The 23,078-nt window shown below is 39.2% G+C and overlaps 3 protein-coding genes across 7 annotated transcripts in view; 2 read left to right on the top strand and 1 right to left on the bottom strand.

Annotated features, from left to right (window-relative positions):
* Positions 1-7,829, top strand: part of LOC120419435 (visual system homeobox 2-like) — a 97,745-nt gene extending 89,916 nt beyond the window's left edge. The window contains exons 5-7 of one of the 4 annotated variants that reach the window (XM_039582116.2): positions 4,331-4,520; positions 4,711-5,296; positions 6,936-7,829. In XM_039582116.2, the coding sequence (XP_039438050.1) occupies positions 4,331-4,520; positions 4,711-5,296; positions 6,936-7,239 (1,080 nt within the window). In that variant the 3' untranslated portion in view covers positions 7,240-7,829. Of the gene's footprint in view, positions 1-4,330; positions 4,521-4,710; positions 5,333-6,935 lie in introns of all 4 variants that reach the window. The other 3 variants (XM_039582117.2, XM_039582114.2, XM_039582115.2) reach the window with 3 other exon arrangements.
* A 4,669-nt stretch (positions 7,830-12,498) lies between these two features.
* On the top strand, positions 12,499-13,924 carry LOC120419398 (protein canopy 4). The gene is made up of 2 exons (XM_039582074.2): positions 12,499-12,818; positions 13,359-13,924. Exons 1-2 carry the CDS (start codon positions 12,523-12,525, stop codon positions 13,813-13,815), a joined length of 753 nt encoding a protein of 250 aa, XP_039438008.1. The 5' UTR covers positions 12,499-12,522; the 3' UTR covers positions 13,816-13,924.
* Positions 13,702-15,496, bottom strand: LOC120419397 (histone deacetylase 8-like). Of its 2 annotated transcripts, XM_039582073.1 has the most exons (5): positions 15,359-15,496; positions 14,928-15,117; positions 14,611-14,856; positions 13,979-14,545; positions 13,702-13,912 (listed from the first exon to the last, which is right to left on the bottom strand). In XM_039582073.1, the coding sequence occupies exons 1-5, from the start codon at positions 15,434-15,436 to the stop codon at positions 13,878-13,880; spliced, it is 1,116 nt and encodes a 371-aa protein (XP_039438007.1). In that variant the 5' UTR covers positions 15,437-15,496; the 3' UTR covers positions 13,702-13,877. The 2 variants fall into 2 exon arrangements, with proteins under 2 accessions (XP_039438007.1, XP_039438006.1); XM_039582072.1 differs by having other exon boundaries at positions 13,702-14,545.
* Between the last annotated feature and the right edge of the window lie 7,582 nt (positions 15,497-23,078).

The following is a 23,078-nucleotide window of genomic DNA, read 5'->3' as shown; positions in this document are numbered from 1 at the left end:
TAATCAACTGCTTTTTTTAACAACACTTTTGGAAAACTGACACTTTTTGTGCTTCTATATTTAAATTGTGAAAATACAAAAAATACATAGAATTATTTAAAAATATTTAGTGATTCAGGTATTCTCAGTCTTACTTATTGCAATAACATAAATTTATGTTATACACAGAAAAAAAAATCATGGTAATATTACATCTGGGAAGGGGTACATCTTTTATGTCAGAAAAAAGGTGTAATTTTACCTCTGGAAATGTGTAATTTTACCACTTTTCTGGTGTAATGTCACTTTTTCAGTCTAAATTGAGGTAAAATTACATCATAAAAGAGGTAATATTCAACCTTCCAAAATTACAGCTTCCAAATTTACATTTTTTTATACTGTGTATATTTGATTTATAAGTTTTTTGAATAATATTTTTTAACAGTTGGCCCACTAGCCCATGTGAGATTTAAATTTGGGTCACCATTCAAAAACTTTGAGCACCCCTGACTTAAATCATTAATTATCAGAATAAATAAAAGATGATTATTACTCTCCAAGACTTAACCCCGTTTCTAGACGGGTTTCGATCAAATCTTCAAAATGCATTGCGGAGGAGAAATCTTTTTTTTTATGAATTTACTTGATTTGAATTACCTTGAAAATGCATTAAAAAGAAACTTTTATAAGATCAACTTTGACAGTGTTTTAACTAATATTTTCATATTTTTATGTCAAAATAAGTATACAGTAATGAAAAAAAAAACACTCAAAACTTTGAAAATTGACTGGAAAATTTCGAAAAACAGCAGCAAGTTAAAAGCATTAAAAGTACTAAAAATTATTATTGAAAATCTTGCACCAGAAGAAGAAAAGTTTTCCGTCTTATCTGTTTACAGCAGCCGTGCACACAAACGACGATCTGTTTTTAAGGGTTTGCATGAACCAGACAAGTTGTTAGAATTAGAAAATGATTTTTTTTCTCACACAAATTAAATTGATTTGTACATCTTTATCAAACCTATTCTTCACTCTATCTTCCTGATATACACGGCAGTCTTAAAACTTGTTGAAGTGCTAAAGACGTCCATCAACACACCCCTTACTCTTCTATGTTGCAGTAATCATTCCTCGAGCAAATATAATTAATAAATAAACAACAGTGGCTTGTTCCGACACCCCCAAAGACACACAACCAAACAAATTGACGCTACATTTAACCTTAATGATTACCATCTAAATTCATAGCACCCCCGAAAAAACGCGTGTCAGCATATAAAACGGCTTTTTTCGACGTGGTTCCTTCCCCCTTCAGCAGGACCACCTCACCACACCACACGCAATCGTTTAGCATAGTCGTCGTCGTCGCCGGGAGTTCTGCTAGCAGATAGTCCATCATTTTCGTTCCGGGACCGCACTCTCCTGTGCTGGTAGCGACTCTATAAAGAGATTCACCCTCCTCGGGAACCAAAGTCCGATTTGTGTCCTACATCTGCCGGCGTTTGGAAAATAGGGATTCCGGCTACACACACCCTATCCCGCTCCTTTTCTCTCTCTCCCTCCCTAGGACAATCCGAAAACTGCAACAAGGGAGACATGCTCAAGTGGTTAAGAGATACAAACTATAGAAGTGGTACCCTCTCTAGTGGGCAGTAAAGTGTTGCTTATCGATTTGGGTAAATATTTATCAATTACACTTATCTAGATGTTATCAAAACAAACGAGCGAGGCCATGTAGCTTTGGAAATATGATTTTTGGGTCAATTTATGACGATGATGAGGTGTAAATCTGGACGGAACGATGTTGGCGCTCTTGCGTACAATGTGAGTCGGTGTAGGTGGCACTTTTGATGGAACACATTTAGAGAAACGGTGATTTTGAGACAATAAATTTTAAGCAATGCCTTCCATCGGATGGGGAAGTAAAACGTCGGTCCCTGCCTTAGTTGTCGTCAGGCCGATTACTAATTCCAGATGTAGGAGTCGGCTTGCCTTGGTATAAATACAAACAACACACCAAACCAAGCCCGTTCCGGTGGAATCGGTGGTGGTGGTTGAACTTGCAATCCATAGGTCGTCAGTTCGAACCCTGGGGTGGAAGGTTCCTTGGAGTAGAAAGAGGTTTGAGTGTTTTCCCCATTCAAGCCCTTGGACTCCTAGGTTCAATCAGAAACTTGGAATAGAGACCACAAAAGAATTGGGGGTCGTTAAAGTGGATGGTTTTTTTTAGTTTTTAGAAGCGGAGTCGAATTTTTCTCATTTATTTAAAAAAAATCAATGTAACTAGTTTACTCGCGAAATATTAACACAGAACAAATTATTTCTCCCCTTAATCCTTGCTTGACATTCATTAACTAGAACATTATAAACCACCTGATAATCTCGAGAATTTGTAGCAATCAAAGCAGACCTCGTATCCAAAAACATGAGCAACTGCCATAACAATGTTCATATGAGTTAATAAAATAAAATGGTAAGTGTTTTGAATTACTACATTTGCATTTTTTCTACTTGTTCTTCAAATGAATTCTCCTTTGAGGATTTCCCCAAAAAACACTTTCCATCAATGAGCAATTATTCTATTTGAATGCAAGTCGCCCACTTTTCACCTACTAATTAAGTGATTCAATGAGGAGATGAAGGATGGAAGAGAGCACTCACGACTCACGACAGTGCCACCCAGGCTGCCACACACAGTCTGCACCGAGAGCGACACCCAGCCAGCCTGCCAGCATCCAGGTGTTGATGATCAACCCAGACACAAATGTGTGTGTGTATATATTTGAATGGCCTGACGGGGTTTTGTAACCCCAAAAAAGACCAAAAAACCTAACAATTTTCCCCGTAATGTTCTCACTTGGTTCAGGCCCATCGACACACAGACAGCAGTGGGACAAAGCATGCTGTGGTTGCTGCGGCGGTGGCCAACTTGTCGGCTTAATGTGCAAAGTCAAAAGTCAATGTCGCGGGCCGGAGGATGAGAAGCACACGTACAGACACACACACACACACACACACACATGTACTCGTAGAAATTTTCTCATGGCTTGCCATGAGTTGTTGAGGGCAGAGCGCCGGGCCGGGCCGCTTGCTACCACAAAATTGGAGTGTGATTGACGTTTTCATCACGCTCCTTTTTTTTCTTCGTCGGTTGGTCTTTCGGAAGAAATTGAATACAAATATCTTCCCGCAAAAGGTGGCAACAATCGCCACGTCATCAGACTCCGGAGCACGGCCAGCATCCCATTTTCGACTTAAATGCTCGACTCGAATGGTATCATGAGTGGGAGTTAATTTCTGTGCAGTTCCAAGTAACACTTAAAAGTGGACTTTGACGTTTCAAATGTTTTTCTTTCGTGTGGTTCAAACAGCGCAGGCCTATTTGGATGCTTCTGTTTTGAGTTTCTTTCGGCTGATGGTGTGATGTGTTACATTTTGAGCGTTGAATGTTTCGACAATGTCGTCAAAATCTGTTTTTCCATGTTGTCACTCTGGCATGGAAATTTGATCACGATATCGGGATTAAATGTCTCGGATCTCTTGTAATAATTTTGGACTACAGTCTAGAGATTTTCAAAAATGGCCTCAATGATTCTATTTTGCAGGTAGAATACCAATGAATAGATTTGGTTGGTCCGCTCAATTACTGGAAGGAAAGTGAGCCACTTGTAACCACTCTTTTGTGTCCCGTCAACTAGGGCGAGACTACAATCTGAATAGGGACAGCAGCTAAGCATTTAAAAGCTTAAAATTAAGGAATCGATGCAGAAAATTTGTTCCTAATTTGTTCAAACCAAAATCAATCAAAATATCAAAATATAGCGCAAGAACCTGGCTAAAACAGCTGTCCCATTTCGTCCCTTTTCGCCCCATGTGTCCCGATTCGCCCCAGATGACAATTTTAAATTTCTTTAAATTTCTAGAAACACTTATCCCACTAACCCGAAACCTGCCATCAAATGAAACCGATAAATCCCAACTAATCGATTCGCACACGTTTCAGCCGAGCAAATGACTGGTTGTGGTTGTTCAGTATGGATGGGGTGAAGATGGGTGAAAGCGCATGCAACTCAATTGAAGTGTGTAAATTTTAATGCGATTAAGGGCAATCCACGACAGCATATTATATCTTATGTCAGGCGGAGGAGAAGAATGCGAATGAACGTATTGGTGGAATCCATGAGCATTAGTGGGTGCAATATTAATAATTTCCATGTGGCTCTTCTGCCGACGACTCAACAAGCAAACAAAGAACCCCGTTATAATTAATATCCTTAATCCGTCCTCGTTCCATGTCCACGTGTCAATGTCGGTACCTAAAACGTTTCTTCCCCCTCTATCTTGACCACAGGTATGGTTCCAGAATCGGCGGGCCAAGTGGCGAAAGACTGAAAAGTGCTGGGGCCGGAGTACGATAATGGCCGAATACGGGCTGTACGGTGCTATGGTGAGGCACTCGCTCCCACTGCCAGAAACCATCCTTAAGTCGGCAAAGGAGAACGAATCCGTTGCACCATGGCTTCTAGGTATGGAGATGAAAAGTAAATATCCTTCTATTTCTACGCTCATCTCACTGCCAGATTATTCAAGTTTCTTTGGGAATGAGACGCTCACTTTCACTCATCCTAAGTTTATTTCATTAATCTCGCAATTTGCATGATCTCAGAATACTACTTTTTGCTTGTACGCAAACTTTGCACGATTCGAAAGTAATGTCCTTTCCATTCTCAGGCATGCACAAGAAATCGATGGAAGCCGCCGAGACGCTAAAAAACTCCGAGGACAACAGCGACCGCGAGGAGTCCCGAACAGATGCTAGTGATATAAGTGCCGGTTCGAGTTTGAACAACCACGGACCGTCACCAATCAAGTCACCAGGGATCAACCCACCCGGAAGTACAAACTGCGGCAGTACCAATGGTACCAACAATGGTAGCAACAATAGCAGCAGCGGCCCCAACAACCTCAACTGTGGTGGTGGTGGTTCCGGAAGTCACAACGCTCACTTTGGGCCAAACACCGGAGGAGTGATCTCGCACCTGTCCCCGACGTCGGCCCATTCGCCCATCAACAGCTCGTCGACGGCATCGATAACGCCTCCGCCGCCACCGCCAGGCTCCCGGCATCGAACGTCCCCGCCCGGAGCCGCTGGACTTGTCGGCCATCCGAACCATCATCCTCATGCAGCGCACCTGCCACCGGCGCATCCCGCTCACCACCACAGTCCCGTTGACAGCAAGGAGTTCAAGCTCAACAGCAGGAGCAGTCCCACCTCCGGTAACAGTTATCACCCCGAAAACGACCCCGAAGCGTTTAGGTGGGTTGACTACCGCGATCCTGTTTCGTATATACGGTGATTTGAATTTATATTTACTACTACATCTTTTTTCTACTCATTACTATGAATTTCAATTCGCATGCTTCAGGTAGTACACACCGCAAAGGATACAGGGAATTATATGTTTGTTGAACTTATTGTTACAGTGTTTAAATTATTTTCAAAATCGGCCTTTTCATTTTTAAATGCAGTGAGATTCAGATCTGGCTACCATACCATGCGTTATTAATACTTAAATAAAATGCATGCGAGCCATTCCACTTTTTATCGCCCTCTTTTTTAACGATTTGAAAATCTGAATGACTGAAAGCAGCTGAATTTTTACCTTGGGCTGAAACGTGTACGAAGTGGCGATTTTTACAAAAGCCTTGATAGACATAGGATTTATGTTTTTGTGGTGAAATATCGTCTTCTGATATATATTAAACCAACCCTCCTTTCGGCCTTGGCAGAACTCCGTCAGATATGTTCCTTATACGAATAGAGTGTGACGAATGGGAAATTTTAAGCCTCTCGATTCCCCAGAAATTTGGTCTAGTTTTTTTTAAAGAATTGAGCTCTTCAAAAGTTTTTCAATAACTTTTATCAATAAGGTTTACCTTAGAATCGGGCATATGGGGCGAATTGGGTCAGCTACACAATGTTTTGATATTTTTGATTGGTTTCGGATATAAAAGACACAGAACAACAAAAATAATGCATAGTTTTCCAGATATCAAGCTATAGCCGAATCAGGGAAAAATGTCCGAAACTGGGAAGCAATCCATGGTTGGCTTGGGAAATTTTTGTCTGAAACGACTATATTCAATGCCCTACAAACTGCTGTCCCTATTTAGACCATAGTCTCGATGCGCCCCAGTTGACGGCAACCCTTACAGAGTACACTCACGCGACTTCTGCTAGATTTAGCATTTCAACGGATGAGAACGATATAACAATTGCATTGAAGTGGGGCAAAAAGTTTGGTTGAATACTTTGAAATTGTACAATGTCATATAAAAATATATACCATTTTTCATGCCGGTATTTTTCTACCTTTTTTGTTGTGAATGTTGTCAACCAAGAATCTTGGAATTTTCATCATTTTTGTCAGATTCCAACTGAAAAACGAGAGATTTATGGATCCATTACCCTATCTTATTGGAAATTACATACAACTGTGACGTAATAAAAGATCGTTTCCATACATTCATTTTCAAAGGTTTAAACAGGACTCCAAATGCTATTTTAAACAGCAGACCAGTTTAACTTCAGTTATGAGATATTTATGAATATCTATTTTTCAGGATGTTCATTAGATATAACAAAATAGGTTATTTTCTGTGTTTTTAAGCTCGATACAGATTAAACCGACCAACAAAATTTATTCCCATACTCAACTCGAGGGGAAGAATGAACATTGGGGTCCCCAGCACACTGAATTTTTCAAAAAATTGTAGGTTTTTCTTCAAATTTGGAAGGAAAGATTAGTACTGTTCGGTAGTCGTATGTATAACATCATTTTAGACCATTTTTGTAGATTATTATATGCATCTTTTGCGGTGTGCTACTGTTTCACAATATATTCACTTTTGGTGTGTTCGAACCATTTTGCTAAATATGTATCTTTCTCTTTTAGGAATAACTCCATCGCTTGCTTACGCGCCAAAGCTCAAGAACATCAAGCCCGGCTCCTCAACAGTGGTCTGCTGCTGCAGGTTCGATCGCTGGCCGGGTTACAAAACCCTCTGCACCATCCCTCGTCCGGTGGTGCCGGAAACGGTGGAGGGGTTGGCCTGCCCTCGCCCCACCACAGCGACACGAATGGGAATAATCTGCTGCTTGCAAGCTACCACCATCATCACTCGCCAACGCAGGAGATCGACCGGCAGCGATCAGAGGCCAACAGCAGCAACGGGTCGGCCATTTCGATAACCGGATGACATTAGTATTCCAACAGTAGCGAACATATGCCGTATTCCTCGTTCCACATTCGGTGTAACACATGAACAAGTTGTTTTTTTTTTATTTCAATTCATTCAAACAGTTTCTTGGAATAACTCTTGTTCAGTGTGGAATGCAAAAAAGTGCAATGACTCGGGTAGGATGATTGGTGTTAGCAGGACAACCACATGGATTCCAAAAAAATGCAGAAGTTTATTTTCTATGCTGAACTCTATTTCATAGTTAAGTCTTTCATTAACTAAATTGTATTGAAGAACCACAAGAAAGAATATGCCTAACGAAATCTTACTTTCGACTGGGAAATGATACAACATGATACGTAACCAAAAACTCAAACTCAGTCGAATGAAACTCGATTTAAATTCAACGGAAACCAAATCAAGCGATGATTGAGTGGAGAGCAGTCGCAATGCATTGGCACTAAAATCACGAATTGATACATGTAGATAGAACAACGACAAAGACAAAACGAACCATCAGCGGACAAATTTGTGTAGCTGAATAAAAACGAAATGTTCTCAAAAATAAAAATGTATTGTAAAAAAAATCCAACAACAGATGCATCCAATTGGTATCGAAAACAAAAATAACATAATTCACAGTGTAATATAGTCTAAAAAGAAGCCGACTTCAAAGATAAGTTTTTAAATGCGCAAAACAACAATATTTAAAACTGTGGTAATCTGAAATTCTTATAGTATTTAGGTGTATAAGGGTGAACACCTGCAATTCTGCGTTTTGTGAATGTACATGAAGATGATTATGACAAATATTATAAACATTAGATTCAATAATGAAAACTGTAACTACTCTACCGTAAAACTACAATTAGGAATGTACTTAGAAGACAACTGAAAAAATATAATGATCTTTGATCAACTGAAAGTATAGAAATTTATGTTTGTTTATGAACTTACAACTCCTCGAAGCATAATGTTATCAATCTTCATAATTCTTTCTTCTGCTGACATATGTAGAAAAGTTTTTTTTTAAAGTGAGTCCACGAGCAAAGCATACCCATCTCGCATCGACCTCACAAATATGCCTGACATTTTCAGGGGTTTTTTGTACATATAAAACTAGCATCTGGCCAAAATATGAGCACTCTAGGTCAACGGGAAGTGGGGCAAATCGGGACACAAGGTTTGAAGGTTCAAAAACGTCAAAAATCTTTTAAAAAGCTGTAACTTAGGCAAAATTCAATTTTATTTCAAAATTCGAAATGCATCTCAAAGGGCTTAAAAAATGCAACAAAATTCAGGGAGAAGCATTCCAATTGGTTTAATTTAAAGGGAGTTATTGGCATTTTAGTGAAAAAATAGCATAATTTTCAAACTCAAATAAAAAAATGTTCCATCCAGATATCAACTCGCTTCGATCTGCAGCTTGTAGAGGACATCTGGGACTACCAGTTGAGACTGAGAACGCTTTGGGTAAGGCAGTTTAACATATTAAATAGACACTTTTACTTTTAGTGAATTTTTTGGTTGTGAATTTTTGCTCCGGGGACCCCTTAGATCCCATTTCCTGGCGATAATTATATAATATTCGTATTTCTGAGACAATTTCACAATAAATAACATGCATAAAAATATTTATTTTCATCCATTTAACTCTTTAAAAAATGAAAGTAAAAAAATTAAGAAGCTGCTTTTTTTCTAGTGTCATCTAGTATTTTTGGAAACGAACTTGATTATTATTGAATGTGAATCGAAGATTATTTTTACTTTCATTTTTTAAAGAGTTAAAATGGGAAAAATAAACTTTTTATGCATGTTTCTATTGTGAAGTTGTCTCAGGAACACAAATATGATAACATTATTGCCAGAAAATGGGATCTAAGGGGTCCCCCGAGCAAAAATTAACAACCAAAAAATTCACTAAAAGTAAAAATGTCTACCGTCAGTGGGGGTGACTATGGGTCAAAAACGATACACCTCTCGAAATTTCTTAATAACAAAAACAATTTAAATAACATCGAAAATCTTTCAACGTAGATTTGTTTTTGGATAGTTTACTAACATTTTCCCAAAATTTTGATTTTGATGAATGCCAATAGTTTGAAAATTGACCCAATCTCACCCCTTAGAGGGGGTGACATTGGGTCAAATGAAACTAAAATGATGCTCAAATACAACGATATGGTAAAAACAAGTCATCCAACAGCGTTTCTTGTTCGACGGAATTGTATTGATACGCTACAATGTTTGAAGTGGAGATTTTCAAACATTTGGGTAGTTTTCGAGCAATTCTAACAAAAATATTAGAAAAATGATTTTTCGAGAGGTTATTTTTAGCCAAAAACGTACCCCAACTTTAGACATCTGCCAAAATAACAGGATTTGTTCTAGGAACGAGATTTTTTCAGCGAAGTCATCTTAAGATGTCCCCTACACAACCCCTTTAACAGAATTCAGTTTCATTGAGAATAACCTGAAAAATGGTAAAATCCGTAAAAAAATCACTTTGACCCAATCTCACCCCCCAGACCCAATGTCACCCCCACTGACGGTATTTAATATGTTAAACTGCCTTTCCCAAAGCGTTCTCAGTCTCAGATGGTAGTCCCAGATGTCCCATACAAGCTGCAGGTCAAAGCGAGTTAATATCTGGATAGAACACTTTTTTATTTGAGTTTGAAAATTGTGCTATTTTTTCACTAAAATGCCAATAACTAGGGGAACTATACCCTTTCTCAGCCTATTTCTATTATCGGCCTATCAGCACTTTGATCATGAATTACAGCTTTCATAAAGTGTTTTTGATTGTTCCAAAGTAATAAATATCTCAGATAAAAGTGAGCAAGCAACTCTCCATTGTTGATACATCTGAAAATGTTGATTTATTAGCGGAAACGGCAAAAGTGATGAGAATTGGTCGAACGGATTAGAGTGATTAAAATGGGTATATTTCCCCTACCTTTAGATTAAACCAATTGAGATGCTTCTCCCTGCATTTTGTTGCATTTTTTAAGAAATTAAATTGAATTTTGCCTAAGTTACAGCTTATTTAAGATTTTTGACGTTTTTGAACCTTCAAACTTTGTTTTCCGATTTGCCCCACTTTTCTTTGACCTAGAGTGCTCATATCTTGGCCTGATGCAAGTTTTATATGTACAAACAACCCCTGAAAATTTCAGGCAGATTGGTGAGGTCCAAACGACGTCCCATACAAAGAGGTATGACTTGTTCGTGGACTCGCTCTTAAGTATTGTACTATTTTTTATTCATTTTTTGTTATTTTTGTTGTTGTTGTTTTTATTGATAGTAAAAACTATGGAATAATTATGTCACAGTTTTAATCAGGTAAGCGAAACTAAATTTTGTATGAAAAACTAAATTTTGTTGATTAAATATGTATTGCAACTAAGGGGGGGGGGGGGTTCTTTATTAAAACTACGTGTGAATGTGTGTAGGGTTTTATTGGGAAACGCACCGGTACGACTGCTGGCGGGTGGTTCCGGCATGCGCAATCCACTGCTTCCGCGGCCTGGAATTCGGCACCGCATTTCCGGTGTGCGAGCTTGCTTGGGAATGTGGTTTCAGGGTGGCATGATGTATTTTTTTTGGTTATTCATGCGTCCACCCTCGTTAGGGCGATCCCCACTGTCCAGGTATGGCCGGAGTGACAGCAGGGTGAGGGGTCTCTCATTGGCAGATGCTGCCCGAAAGCTCGCTCCTTATCGTTGATGGGCCACAGATCAGAGCGCGAGGTGTATTTTATACGATAAGAAGCAACCGGCAACTACATGGCATTCAAACAGGCTGGGCCGACTCGTGTCTCCGTTCCGCCGTAACTCAAAATGGCGATTCCAAACGGATCCCAACCACTCACTTTCAAATTGTACGTCTTAAACAGAGTCCTGGGCGGAAATCAGGGAATTAGTTCAACTGTACTAACCATTTCTAGTCAGTAGGTTTAGTGAAGCTTGTAAGGTACCACCCCGACTATGGGCTCACCTGATTGACCTGGATTTAACAATTTAAAGTTTGACAGAAACCTAGGACTACGTTTTCTTCAGAAATTCATGCCGAACATTTGGCTACAAAAAGCTCATTAAAAGATGATTTCTATAAAAAGTTATATAACAAATACTATTACAAAAATCAAAAAGGTGCAAAAAAAGTTTGTACACCTTTCGAAATATTAACATGAATAAAGTTATTTGTTGACAAATCCCCATAAATCCAGTCTCCCAACTCCAAATAGACATCCTTGACTGATTAAAAAAATAATTTGGATTGAATATAAAGTTTACTAACTACTTAGTATAAAAGTTTATATAACTCTGTAAATTCTATATAAAACTTATTCAAACTGAATTTTGCAAACTTTTAATTTAACTAAATGTCAATATATTACCATAGAATTGCTAAATAAACATTTTGGATTGGATATAACATCGTTTTGGGGGTCTTTGTATCGATAGAATAGATTATTCTTTGGAATTCCGTACCAACCCGGTAATACGTCGTCGGGAAATCCGCCGGCATCCGAACCGGTCCACGATTCACAAGTCAACCTATGTGGCATCGGAAAGGGCATAAAATTTTCGATCTTTTGATACCAACCTCTAAAAATTATCGCCGATTTACATGTATGTAACCCCTTAAACGCACTTTTTTACCTAATAGGGCCTGAGAGTCATTTTCAATGATAGTGTGTCTTTTCTCGAATATGACAAACATAATGATTGTTTTTTTTAATTTGCAATACTTTTATAGAGGCATAAGTGTTGTAACGTTTTGCTAAATTGTTATTTAGATAAAATTTTCATTTGTGGATTTCGCTTTTTTGCCCGTTACAGTCGGAACGCGGATAATTTAACGAAGACTTGCTGAAGAAAGTCAATGAAACTGCTGGTATAAAAATGAGTAAACGACTTATTCAAAAACGTGCATAGACATTACTGTCCATAGATGGCGCGCAGTTTCCCCTTTTTATTTTGCCCAAAATTTCAAACCACTTTTGATTCACCCCTCGCCAACTGTCATTTTTACCAAAGGGTGTCAATTAGAAAAGGTATGGCGGACCAAATCTTGATAATTAAACTTTTTTAATTTCAGAAATTGAGAATTATGCCTTGTAATTTATACCATTTCACCTACAAATTTTACTAATTGTTTGTAGACGTTTGACCACTTTTCTGTAAATTTCTATACACAGTTCGTTTTTTAATTTGTGGGAATAGAAATCAACCATACCTTCTCTAATGTAAATTATCTTGCCATTTTACTGGCCAATGACGGTAGACAACGTAAATGTTGATATTTTGCCCGATTTCTACCCGGCAAACTGCCTGCGTGCATAGCGCAGAATATTCGAGGAATCCTTATCAGTCGCAGAAATTCCGTGTGTGCCATTGTAGCCAATTAGGGTCAGCCATGCTAAAGTTCGTCGGACTCTTCCTACTGCTTCCGGCACTCGTTTTGTGCGGGCCCGAGGAAAACGAGGGCGTTCGGTACGCCAGTAAGTGCGAGGCGTGCAAAATATTGGCCACCGAACTGCAGGCCAGACTCTCGGAAACGGGCAAATCCCACGACGTTATTGAAGTGGGGTAAGAATCAAGCTGAAAATAAACATTAAATGTTTGAAAAACGTTCCTGCACAATTGTTCGAAATCATTTGTGGACAACAAGAAGTTTGGATAATTTGTTAAAATATGAGTTTTCTCAAAAGTTCGATAAGCTATTGTGTTTTATATGTTTAAAGACCCTTTTCGAATAAAACTTTAGAAATGAGCGTTTTTATAAATCATCCGGAAAGAGTACTCATTTATTAAGTTGTCATCATTTCAATTCAATTTAATTTATTAGTCAATAATCAATTCACAAATGGAGCTTTTATTATTTTATTACGTAACGCAAAAAATCGGATTTTAGACCCCCTCCCCCCCCCCCTCGTAACAAAATTTCCATACAAATTTCAAATAATTTGTATGAAGCGTAACACGGCCCACACCCCCCCCCCCCTCCCCCCATCTGCGTTACGTAATAAAAGAACGCTCCCAAATTTGTAATTCTTATAACTCAATTTAAAAAAAAAAACCTGCGAGAACATCACACCATTTAATACTGATTTTTACACTAATTTTCAGCTACAACGTGGACGATGTGAAGCCACGAAAGCGCAAGGAGTATCGAAAGAGCGAACTGCGCCTGCTGGAATCAATGGAAAATGTGTGTGATCGCATTTTGGAGTACAACATCCACAAAGAGCGCAAGGACAGCACCCGGTTCGCCAAGGGTATGTCGCAAACCTTCCAAACTTTGCACGGTCTGGTCGACAAGGGCGTCAAAGTGGATCTTGGCATCCCGCTCGAGCTTTGGGACAAACCGTCCGCGGAAATCACGCAGATGAAAACGCAGTGCGAAACCATGGTGGAAAACTTCGAGGAAGTGATCGAGCGATGGTACAACGATAAGCAGGATGATGTCCCGTTGATCAAGTACTTGTGCGAGGAAACCGTACTGAAGGGAAACGATCCCAAGTGCTTGTATGAAGCACTTTCAGATGGACAAGATAAGAAGAAGGAAAAGAAGGAAGAGCTATGATTGTATCATTAGGTTTATTTAGGACAAGCATTACACCGTTCATTGTACATTGTCAAAAAAAATCACGATGCGCTCCGAACATACCTCTCGAGATTGCCTAGAATAAAAATTGAATCGTTTAGTGATAGTTCAACCATTTTAAGTTTCCTGATCTGATTCTTACCTTTTATAATACATACTTTCTGAGACAAATCTTGTGCACTATTTTTATCCTTTACGTTACGCTTGCATACGTCTATCACATAATCTGGTCCAAAATCAAGAAAGAAATCGTTCTCCGGAATGTCCTTGGAAATTTCTACGTTCAGAATAGTCGCCGTTAATGCCGTCCAATATTTGGCAGTATTTATGATATTGTAGCCACCACCCCCCAAGAATATGAACGGCACTTCAAATTCCAAAATCTTTTTTACACAGCTAATGCAGTCTTCGGGCAACAGATTCGTTCCTCCCAGATGATCCCCAGAAATAACATCTCCTCCACACTGTATCACGCATACATTTGGTCTAAACGTTTCGTACACTGCTTGAGCTATCTCAGTGAAATACGGCACGAACATTTCTCCGGAAATATCCCGATCGTATGGAGCGTTCACTGTATATCCTCTGCCAGCACCTATCCCAATGTCGGTGACATTACCGGTGCCAGGAAAATAGCCAGCCTCGTGCAAATGAGTTGAAACGGTCATTACATATTTGCTGGAACAAAAGGCGTTTTCCACTCCGTCACCTGAAAGAACGAATAAAAGGCAAATGCAAACGTTAACCTTATCCCTCATCCGTACCCGGCATTACCGTGATGAACATCCAGATCAATATAGAGCACTTTCTGAAATTTTGATCTCAATTTTGAAATTCCAATCACAATGTCATTAACATAACAGAATCCCGATGCTTTATCTCGCTGCGCATGATGCCAACCGCCACTCCAATTGATGGCAAATTTTGCCCCGTTCAAAACGGCATCCACCGCGGCCACTGAACTCCCCGCGACTTGAGTGACAAAGTCGTAGATTCTATCAATCAGAGGACAGTCGTAGGCTAAAAATAAAATCTGAGGTGTAAAAAGTATGGTCACAATTGAGTTGAAAAATAATTAACAAAACTATTACCTATCCCAAACTCTTCCAATTCTTCAGTGACTTCATTCAAGTCATCTACCTGATTGGAGCGCTTCAGAAAATCGACGTAATCGGAACTGTGGAATATCAGCAAATCGCTCGAACTACATTTTGGTGGATTGACTGTATGACATTTATCAAGTAATCCATACGATGCTATCAGCTCATCCACTACTTTTGTCTGCAAGATAAATGGAACATATATAAGTGAAACAAATCTCGAGTTAGTTTGCAATAAGTCGTAACCATTACGACCTCTGACACTTATTTTATTTTCTATTTTCTAAAATAAATACAGTAAAGATCATTTAAAGGGCATGTAGATGAACAATCTAAAGCATGCTTGAAGTTTTTTACAAAATACATTTTAACCTATTATAAAACAACGCACAATTGTATATTGTTTTATTATCTTCACCTACTCGATTTGAGATTGATGATAACTTTGCCGTTTCACTTTGCAGAGATTTGCTCGAAATATAAACTATTTGATTAAGCATTTCGTTATATATTTTTTTGTAAAAATGTATGTTGATTTGAAATATAAAGTAAGGTATCAACTATACCACAAATCAAAATAAACTATTCGAATGCCGTGCTCCGTATATAAGTCAAGTTTGACAGCATCTCACGTTGTGTCAGCGTTCTTTTTTCTCTTATAACGTCATGATTCGAATTCCCGGACACTTCATCTTGTTTTATCAATTACGTGGATATAAGTTCGCATAATTATTGTCTAAACTGTGTTATTTGATGAATTCTAACATCAACTTTCATTTCAAATATGTTTGGACGCTGTGGCCAATGCTAAAACAATTAAATTAAATTAAGTCATGTGATTACCAAATCTGTGAAACATTTCTGCTGAAATATTTCATAGGCGTCCGAAGCACTGGGAAGGCAAAGCAGAAATTTTTGGTGTCCGGGATTCGAAGCACAACATGTCATTTTGATTTGGAAATTCTGAGGAAAATTTTTTAGGAAAGACATATTTTGCATTCATTCTCTTTATATTGACTGTTTATACTACATCCTGATGATATTTCTAACTTATTACATGATTTTTTTTTGCCAGCTATCACAATTTAATGATATGCTACTAAGTGTCCGGATTTCGAATCATGACGTTACTGTTACAGAGGGCGAGTATTCGTGGAAATACAATGTTCCATCCCAGAGGCTCCCGGAGTACCAAACCTTCTTAGCATGGTGCTCCCAACGAATACAACCAAATCTTGGAGCGTATGGTGGTGTGTCCCCACGCTTCTTCCTCCCCTGTCGATTCAGAATTGTGTTGTTGTTCGAATACTCAGTGCTCAAACTCAACCCAATTACGAATCATCTCTGCGATACGGCTTTACGCAGTAGGCCTGGCCGCTTTAACGCTTGTGGTGTTTCAATGCATTTCAATGCAATGGCGCACTACAAATGTTAATAAATGAGGCGTCATCTAACCTAAGGCACTCTCCAGGATCCCTTCGAAAAATTGTCTGCGCTAGGGTCTGATTAGATTAGATTAGATTAGGTTTTGACCCTTGAAATCCTTAAATTCGGAAGTCCCCCATTGTTGGCACCCAATGTTTGAAGGAATTAAGAATATGTGGCAAAGATCGCATTTTTTCAGAAAATATCAGTTTAATGCTTTTAAAGTTTTACAGATTTTCCTGAAAATGCTCACAATTTTGAGCAATAATTTTTAAACTTACGAGCAATTCCAGCCCAAAACAGAAATTTTTTAGGTACTTTTTTCTCGACCCTCTCCGATTTCAATGAAACTTTGTAGACATGTTATCCTAGGCATATATAAGCCATGTTTGTGTATATGGAGCCAGTAGCACTCGATAATGACATTTTAGAAGGGCTTATTTTTGTATGATTTTTCAACTTCGAAAATATTTTTATCGAAAAGCTCGTCCAATTTCCCATAAGTTTGTCTTCGACCACATTTTAATTGGACGTATGTGCCACTTTTCAAAAAAACAATTTCAGTAAATGATTTTTGTATTTTTTTTGTGTGAGTTGCTCCACCCTGCATTTTTCGCGAGTCTTTTTGTAACATCTTAGGCTATTTTCACAAAAATTTTGAACGAAAAAAAATCGTGGGCTCACCTTCAAATTTGACTTTTAAACTTAAAAATCATAAAATCTCATAAAAGTGGAGTGTTTTTTTCTTTCAGTGTATTTTTTCGGAAAGCCCGTCAAATTTCTTACAAGTTTGTTTTTGACCACTTTTTGATACGATGCAACGGCTTCGAGATACAACAATATTTGAATTACGAAATAAAAAAATATTGAAAACACGTACGCCCTTCTAAAATGTCATTATCGAGTGTTTTTTTTTTTTTTTTTTTTTTTTTACTGTGAACAGACACGGACCACTGCGACACTTGCGTATCTATTGTAGTATGATCTGTTCTCAGGTTTTCTGTTTTGCTGCTATACACAGCCTGCCGAACGATCGTCTTCCGTAGCGCTATTGTTTGAGCGAGACAGTTTTTGACGAATTATTCGAGCAGTTGCCCCCTCTCATTCCCCAAACCAATCACTCAATGCCATGCCACACGAGCACGAGAGACCGATCCGAAGACGTGGAGATGAGCGAGATTGTGGGGAAATCTCGTTTATTTTTGACCCATCTAGAGATCGTTACCGATCATATAGCCCAATCTTCAGCTCGAATTTTGCCTGAGAGCATGTGACCGAGTCGAAAGTAGCATTTGAAGCTCTTCTCTGTGTATTGCTGCAGAGTTCTTCAACGCTCAGACTCAGTCGCCAACAGATCGTCCGAGAGATTGGATGTGATGGGTTTTGGGGAGGCTTGGGACTTGACAAATCAATTCCCGCAGCAGCCGAAATCCCCTCTCGACCGCCACCTACCCCTTTTGCCTCGCCAGATGGGTTTCAAGCCATCGACCTTCCGCTTACAAAGCGAAACCCGTACCACTAGACCACGGGAGCTCGGCATTAAAAACAATATCGAGTGTTACTGGCGCCATATACACAAAAATCGACGCCAACATTTCAAAAAGCATCATGTACAAACCATGCGTTTTGAGAAAAACGCATTTGAATGTTGAGCATCCATTTTCAATTACCATTTTTATATGAAAGCAAAATAAGATGTTCTAATGATAACAAACGATGAAAAACGTTGCTTTTGTTGATATTTGATCATCCATGTTCAATAAAACATTATTTCCGTAATTTTATTTGAGAAAAACAAACATAACTTCTTTTGAAATCACCAACGTCGATATCACCCTGCTGTCACTGAGGGGGGCGCTTTGTTATGATTCGTTTTTCTTCGCCGAATGTACATGGCGCTTTGTTCATGTTGCTTTTTTTTCGTCACGAGGTTTATGTAGCCTTTTGTTTGACAGGTTGACAGGGCTATATAAACAGGGGCTGCTGATGGCAGAGATTTTGTTTATGTTACTTTATTTAAAATAATGATTAAACAGACTTTACTGAAGTAACTTTTGCTCATTTTTGGTGGAGAGGTAGCTTATTAAAAGTACTTTCAGAATATACAATAACCCAGAAAGTGTCAAAATGTACATGATGTCTTTTGAAATGTTACCGTCGAAATGGCTTATATATGCCTAGGATAACATGTCTACAAAGTTTCATTGAAATCGGAGAGGGTCGGGTACAACCGATTCCCTATTTGACATGGAATTGCTCTTACAATAAATGCTTGTTTCAATCAACTCAATCGCATAATTTTTCCAATCATGAGTATAAGCATCACTGTTAAAGGTAAAACCCGATTTAATATCACCAGAGGTGAAATAGAGCCTTTCTTACAAAATGATGAAACTCCGACAAATATATTGGCGCAATTAATTTTTGACCACATTTACGGCTACAGATCTGAAATATAAAATTGTGGGTTTTACGAGCGGTTTTCCAATGATGGAAGACACAAATGTTTAAGAGCGGATACAGACATCGCACAAGTATTTCAGAAAAAGAGCTCTCAAAAGTCAGACGTTGAGTTCTGGGGTTCGGGCCTTAATTCAATCGAAAGAGCGCATCAAAACCTTCAGTTTAGTAATAAGATTTTTTTCTGGGAAGATTCCCCGCCGTGCACGATTTTTTTAAGATTTCTGAGAAAAGTGTTTTTTTTTTCGAAAAGCAAACCTTAAACCTTTCTTTTGTATGAAAGGCAAAAAGTCAAACGCTCTCAAATAAAAGCGCGGAATCCAATCGACGTAAAATTTTTTGAGAAGTTTGATCGAGTCGTGAACACTCAGTTGGAAAGATAAATTCGAGTGGAATTGTAAATAAATCATTGGGGAGTAGGATTCTGTATGGTCCCTCACCTTTTTTGAGAAATTTACTCTGTATATAAAGAAAAATCACACAGCTCTACCTTTTGAACCAACTGTCGGATCAATACCAATTTTTTTTTCTGAGGTAAGTTTTTTGAAAATAGTTTTTTTTTTTTGTTTTTATTGATTCAATCTAATCTTTGCATTCGGCTTACACTACCCTAATGAACTTTTGTTCTTTTAAAGGGGAGTAAGATAATGCTATTTAAAACTTTAAAATTTTATCAACGGGGTAGAACCGTAATCTGGGGTGAATCGGGACTACAGTCTGAATAGGGACAGCAGTTTTTAGAGCACTTAAAGCTTTAAAATTTGAAAATGGATGTACACATTTTGTTGACCTGAGTCTGTTCTAACCGAAACCAAAAAGAAAAATCCAAATATTGTGCTCCAACATGGTTAAAACTGCTGTCCCAATTCGCCCCATAAGTCCCGATTGACCCCAGTTTACGGAACGTTGTTAATTTCACTGCGAATTTTCAGTACCATTTCTTGCTTGAGTTTAGTCAGCGTTATTGCTTAGGTACTTGATATTCCCAGGTAATCTGTTGAAGACGTTCGGTCCACAAATCGGGAATCTTTTTCGACCTAATTCCGTCCGGAACTGCTGCCGTTGGATTTCGTTCGACGATCTGGTGTCATGTTGGTGTTGAGCTGTGCTGAAATGCCTTCAGGATCTTATCATTAAGACAGCAATTCTCTTTGTGTACATTCCTAGGATAGGCAGGATGTTGTTCTGTATCGACCGTTTGTGTGCACTCCCTTAAGCGACTGTTCCATACAGGTAACAACTTTGAATAAAAGCGTAGTAGATCTTGAGCAGGACGTGTTGAGGGACAGTCTTGCACAATTTTCTTAGTACACCGCAGCGTACTTAAAAGTTGAAACTTCTTCGATGATTTGCTCACCACCGCAGGAAGTTTCTTAAGCCGAAACATAATCATTTTGGATTTCCCAAGATTCAATGCGAGAAGATTGTTTACCAGATAGTTCAGAATTAGCTTCATGTCGTCTTTCATGTAGAGCGTCCAATTTCTCGTCCCGGGAAAAAAAATCCGGGAATTCCCGGGATTTCCGGGAAAAAAATATTTTCCGTTTCCCGGCAAATTTGTAAATTTCCCTCCATGCCGTTCACATGGAGCGTGAGGGCCGGGCACTCCTTGGTTTTGCATCCCAGCAACTCGTTAATCCTTCTCCAAAGAACCTTCGGATTTGTGGAGCTGAAGATGCCATTGTATAGTACTCAGTCATTGCTCTTTTTTCGCGTCCTTTAGCCTTCTGGTCGTGCCGGTTGATTTTGCTTCTTCGGAGTACATTGTCCCGTATCTTGCCAAGCTTCCAAACATCGAAGTTGTACCAGGGACAGCAATCACTTTTCAGCTTGACCTCAACTGTTGTCGTCTTTGAGTTGCTTCCAACTAGTTGCCTGTACCGAGCTGTGGGCGTTGCCAATCGATCATGGGGTTCGAGGTCACCCCCGTTTGACTCCTGTAGGAACTGTTGGAACTGCTGGTCGACGGCTTGATAATTAGCCCACGTTTTTGATAGCATTTTCTTTACCCGGTCAAATTTCATCTTGAAGGTCGTTAAAACGTAACTGGGATCGCTTAGCGGACAGTCAATCTCGTAGTTGCAGACACGTGGGGAATCACGGTTACTACAAACCACGTGGTCCAACACATTGTTACTACTAGGTCTAGTAACCAGTGTGTTTGACATGGCCATGTTATAGGAGCTTAGCAGGGCTTGGTACTTACGAAACTCACGATTGTTTATGTTGTTAGCTGGCAGATTCATGTCGCCAACGAGGAAAAGGGGAGCATCTAGGTTGGCAGTTTACAGTATCTCTTCGATCGATGAAATGAATCTTGTGGCACGACCGCCCGACTACGAGGTCGGTAGAATCCGTGAATGGTAACAGCAGTTCGGCCAGTGTTGATCTCTATTCCAATGTGGTGATAGCCTTCATTGACGGTATTATTTTTGACTTTCAGCTGCAGATCACTCCGAACAAATACAGCAATCTGGGGAGTCCTGACACGATCACTAACTTGTAGTGGTTTATTGTGGGTGGCTGCTACGAACGAGTCTCTCTACACCTTGGCGGCAATAGACAGCAACTGCTGTCGATTTCTCGTCCTGTTTCACCATTATAGCTCCATCCTTCCCTGGCCAAACATAACGTAATTTCAGCGTTGTTTGGAGCGTTTTCAACACGTGAAAGAGTCGCAGTGATAATGGGGAGAGCTCATCACGAATGGTCACTTTGTTGTTAGCGCCGTAGGTCCAGTCGACACCGTTGATCGGGGACACATTAAACGGGCCACGTGCTTTCTTGTGCGCCATGAGCCTATCCTTGCAGCGTGGTGTTTTGAACATAACTCTTATGGGGTGGCTCGTTGAATTCCCGTTAGAGATACGGGTACATGATGAAATGTGTGCAATTGCAATTGCTGTTTTGTAACCCAGCGATTCATACGTTTTTGCGTCAATCTCATCGATGTTTTCTTGTGGTTGCCGAGGAATACCAAGTATTATTGCATTAGCAGATAATTTCGTCCTGACTTGATTGTCTAGTTCACGCTCAGCTCGATCTACAGCATCGGCAACGGTCTTGGTTTCCGCAGATAAGTGATTGTTTCAGGCCAGCATTCTCATTGCGGAGTACGGTAATCTCGTTGCGAAGGTCCATCACATGGCGCAGAATTTCATCAACTTTGTCGGGCATTACTCAATCAATCGGGACGATTCATTATTCCAGTGATTTGTTAGGATATTTAGATGATTCTAGAACTTTGCAAAACTTAATTTGATCAAATCTGTAATTTTTGCGATCAAAAACATCGTTCCAACTTTTATTTTTCGCGTATAAAAGAAGTTCCATGTTTTCGGTCGCAGAAATTACAGATTTGTTCAAATCAAGTTCTGCAAACTTTTAAGATCATCTAGACATTCTTACAAATCACTGGAAACGAGTATCGTCCCGATTGGTTGAGTAATGCCCGAGAACCAGCGAGTTGAAGTTATCGTTCCACCTTTTTTGGGAGGCTTGGGCGTCCGTGAATGTTGGACATGCGTTGAGCATTCCAGTGTTAAAAGAACATACTAAAACACAAGGCGTATCCTTGAAAATTGATTTAATAAGCGCCATCTCGGGAGTTTTTAAAGTAAAATAAATGCTGAAATACATATGGCGCCATCTGTGAAGGAATAGCGTAAACTTGTCTTTTGCATTTTCAGATTTTTTTAAATGAATAAAAAAAAATGTTGTTAGAACTTTCTCGAGAAAAAAAGTTTAAGCATGCATTTGAAAAAAGTTTTGGGAAAAGACAATTTTATGCCAATGCACAATGTTCGGAATGGCAAAATTAAGTGAAATAAATTGATAACTCCTTTATTTGACGTCCTAGCCAAATGGTGTCTTGGGAAGAGTTGTTGTACTTGATAAGGGCTATCTTTTAAAGTTATTGACATACAGGGTGACGACCTTCCAGGGTGTCAACCAAAAACTAACTTTGTTGGATGACGTTGTAGGGCTTTGGTGTCTTCGGCAAAGTTGTAGAGGAGATAATTTCATGAAAGTTTGTCGAAAACGCCAAATTTGTAGCTCTTAATCTACTCGAGATAAACGCCATTTTTGCAAAAATTGTCAAAAAAAATTGACGGTTTTTAATTAAGGCGTCATCCATAGAGTATGTCACGCTCTAGGGGGGAGGGGGGGTCTGAATAAGTGTGACATTGCGTGTTATAAGTAAAGGAAAAGCGTGACAAAGGCGGGGAGGGGGGGGGGGGTAAATTTTGGCTAAAT

The sequence above is a fragment of the Culex pipiens genome, chromosome 2, assembly GCF_016801865.2.
Source record: "Culex pipiens pallens isolate TS chromosome 2, TS_CPP_V2, whole genome shotgun sequence".
Lineage (NCBI taxonomy): Eukaryota > Metazoa > Arthropoda > Insecta > Diptera > Culicidae > Culex > Culex pipiens.
Note: the sequence above shows the minus strand (reverse complement) of the source record. Positions and strands in the feature narration are given on the sequence as shown.

Bases quoted from the DNA above. Each gene is read 5' to 3' on its own strand.
- LOC120419398 (XM_039582074.2), top strand. From the start codon at position 12,523: ATGTTGATATTTTGCCCGATTTCTACCCGGCAAACTGCCTGCGTGCAT. The intron at 12,819-13,358 runs GTAAGAATCAAG...ACTAATTTTCAG, and splicing joins CACGACGTTATTGAAGTGGG to CTACAACGTGGACGATGTGA.
- LOC120419397 (XM_039582072.1), bottom strand. From the start codon at position 15,436: ATGCTTAATCAAATAGTTTATATTTCGAGCAAATCTCTGCAAAGTGAA. The intron at 15,118-15,358 runs GTAGGTGAAGAT...TTTATCTTGCAG, and splicing joins TATCATCAATCTCAAATCGA to ACAAAAGTAGTGGATGAGCT. The intron at 14,857-14,927 runs GTAATAGTTTTG...TTTTATTTTTAG, and splicing joins ATTGGAAGAGTTTGGGATAG to CCTACGACTGTCCTCTGATT.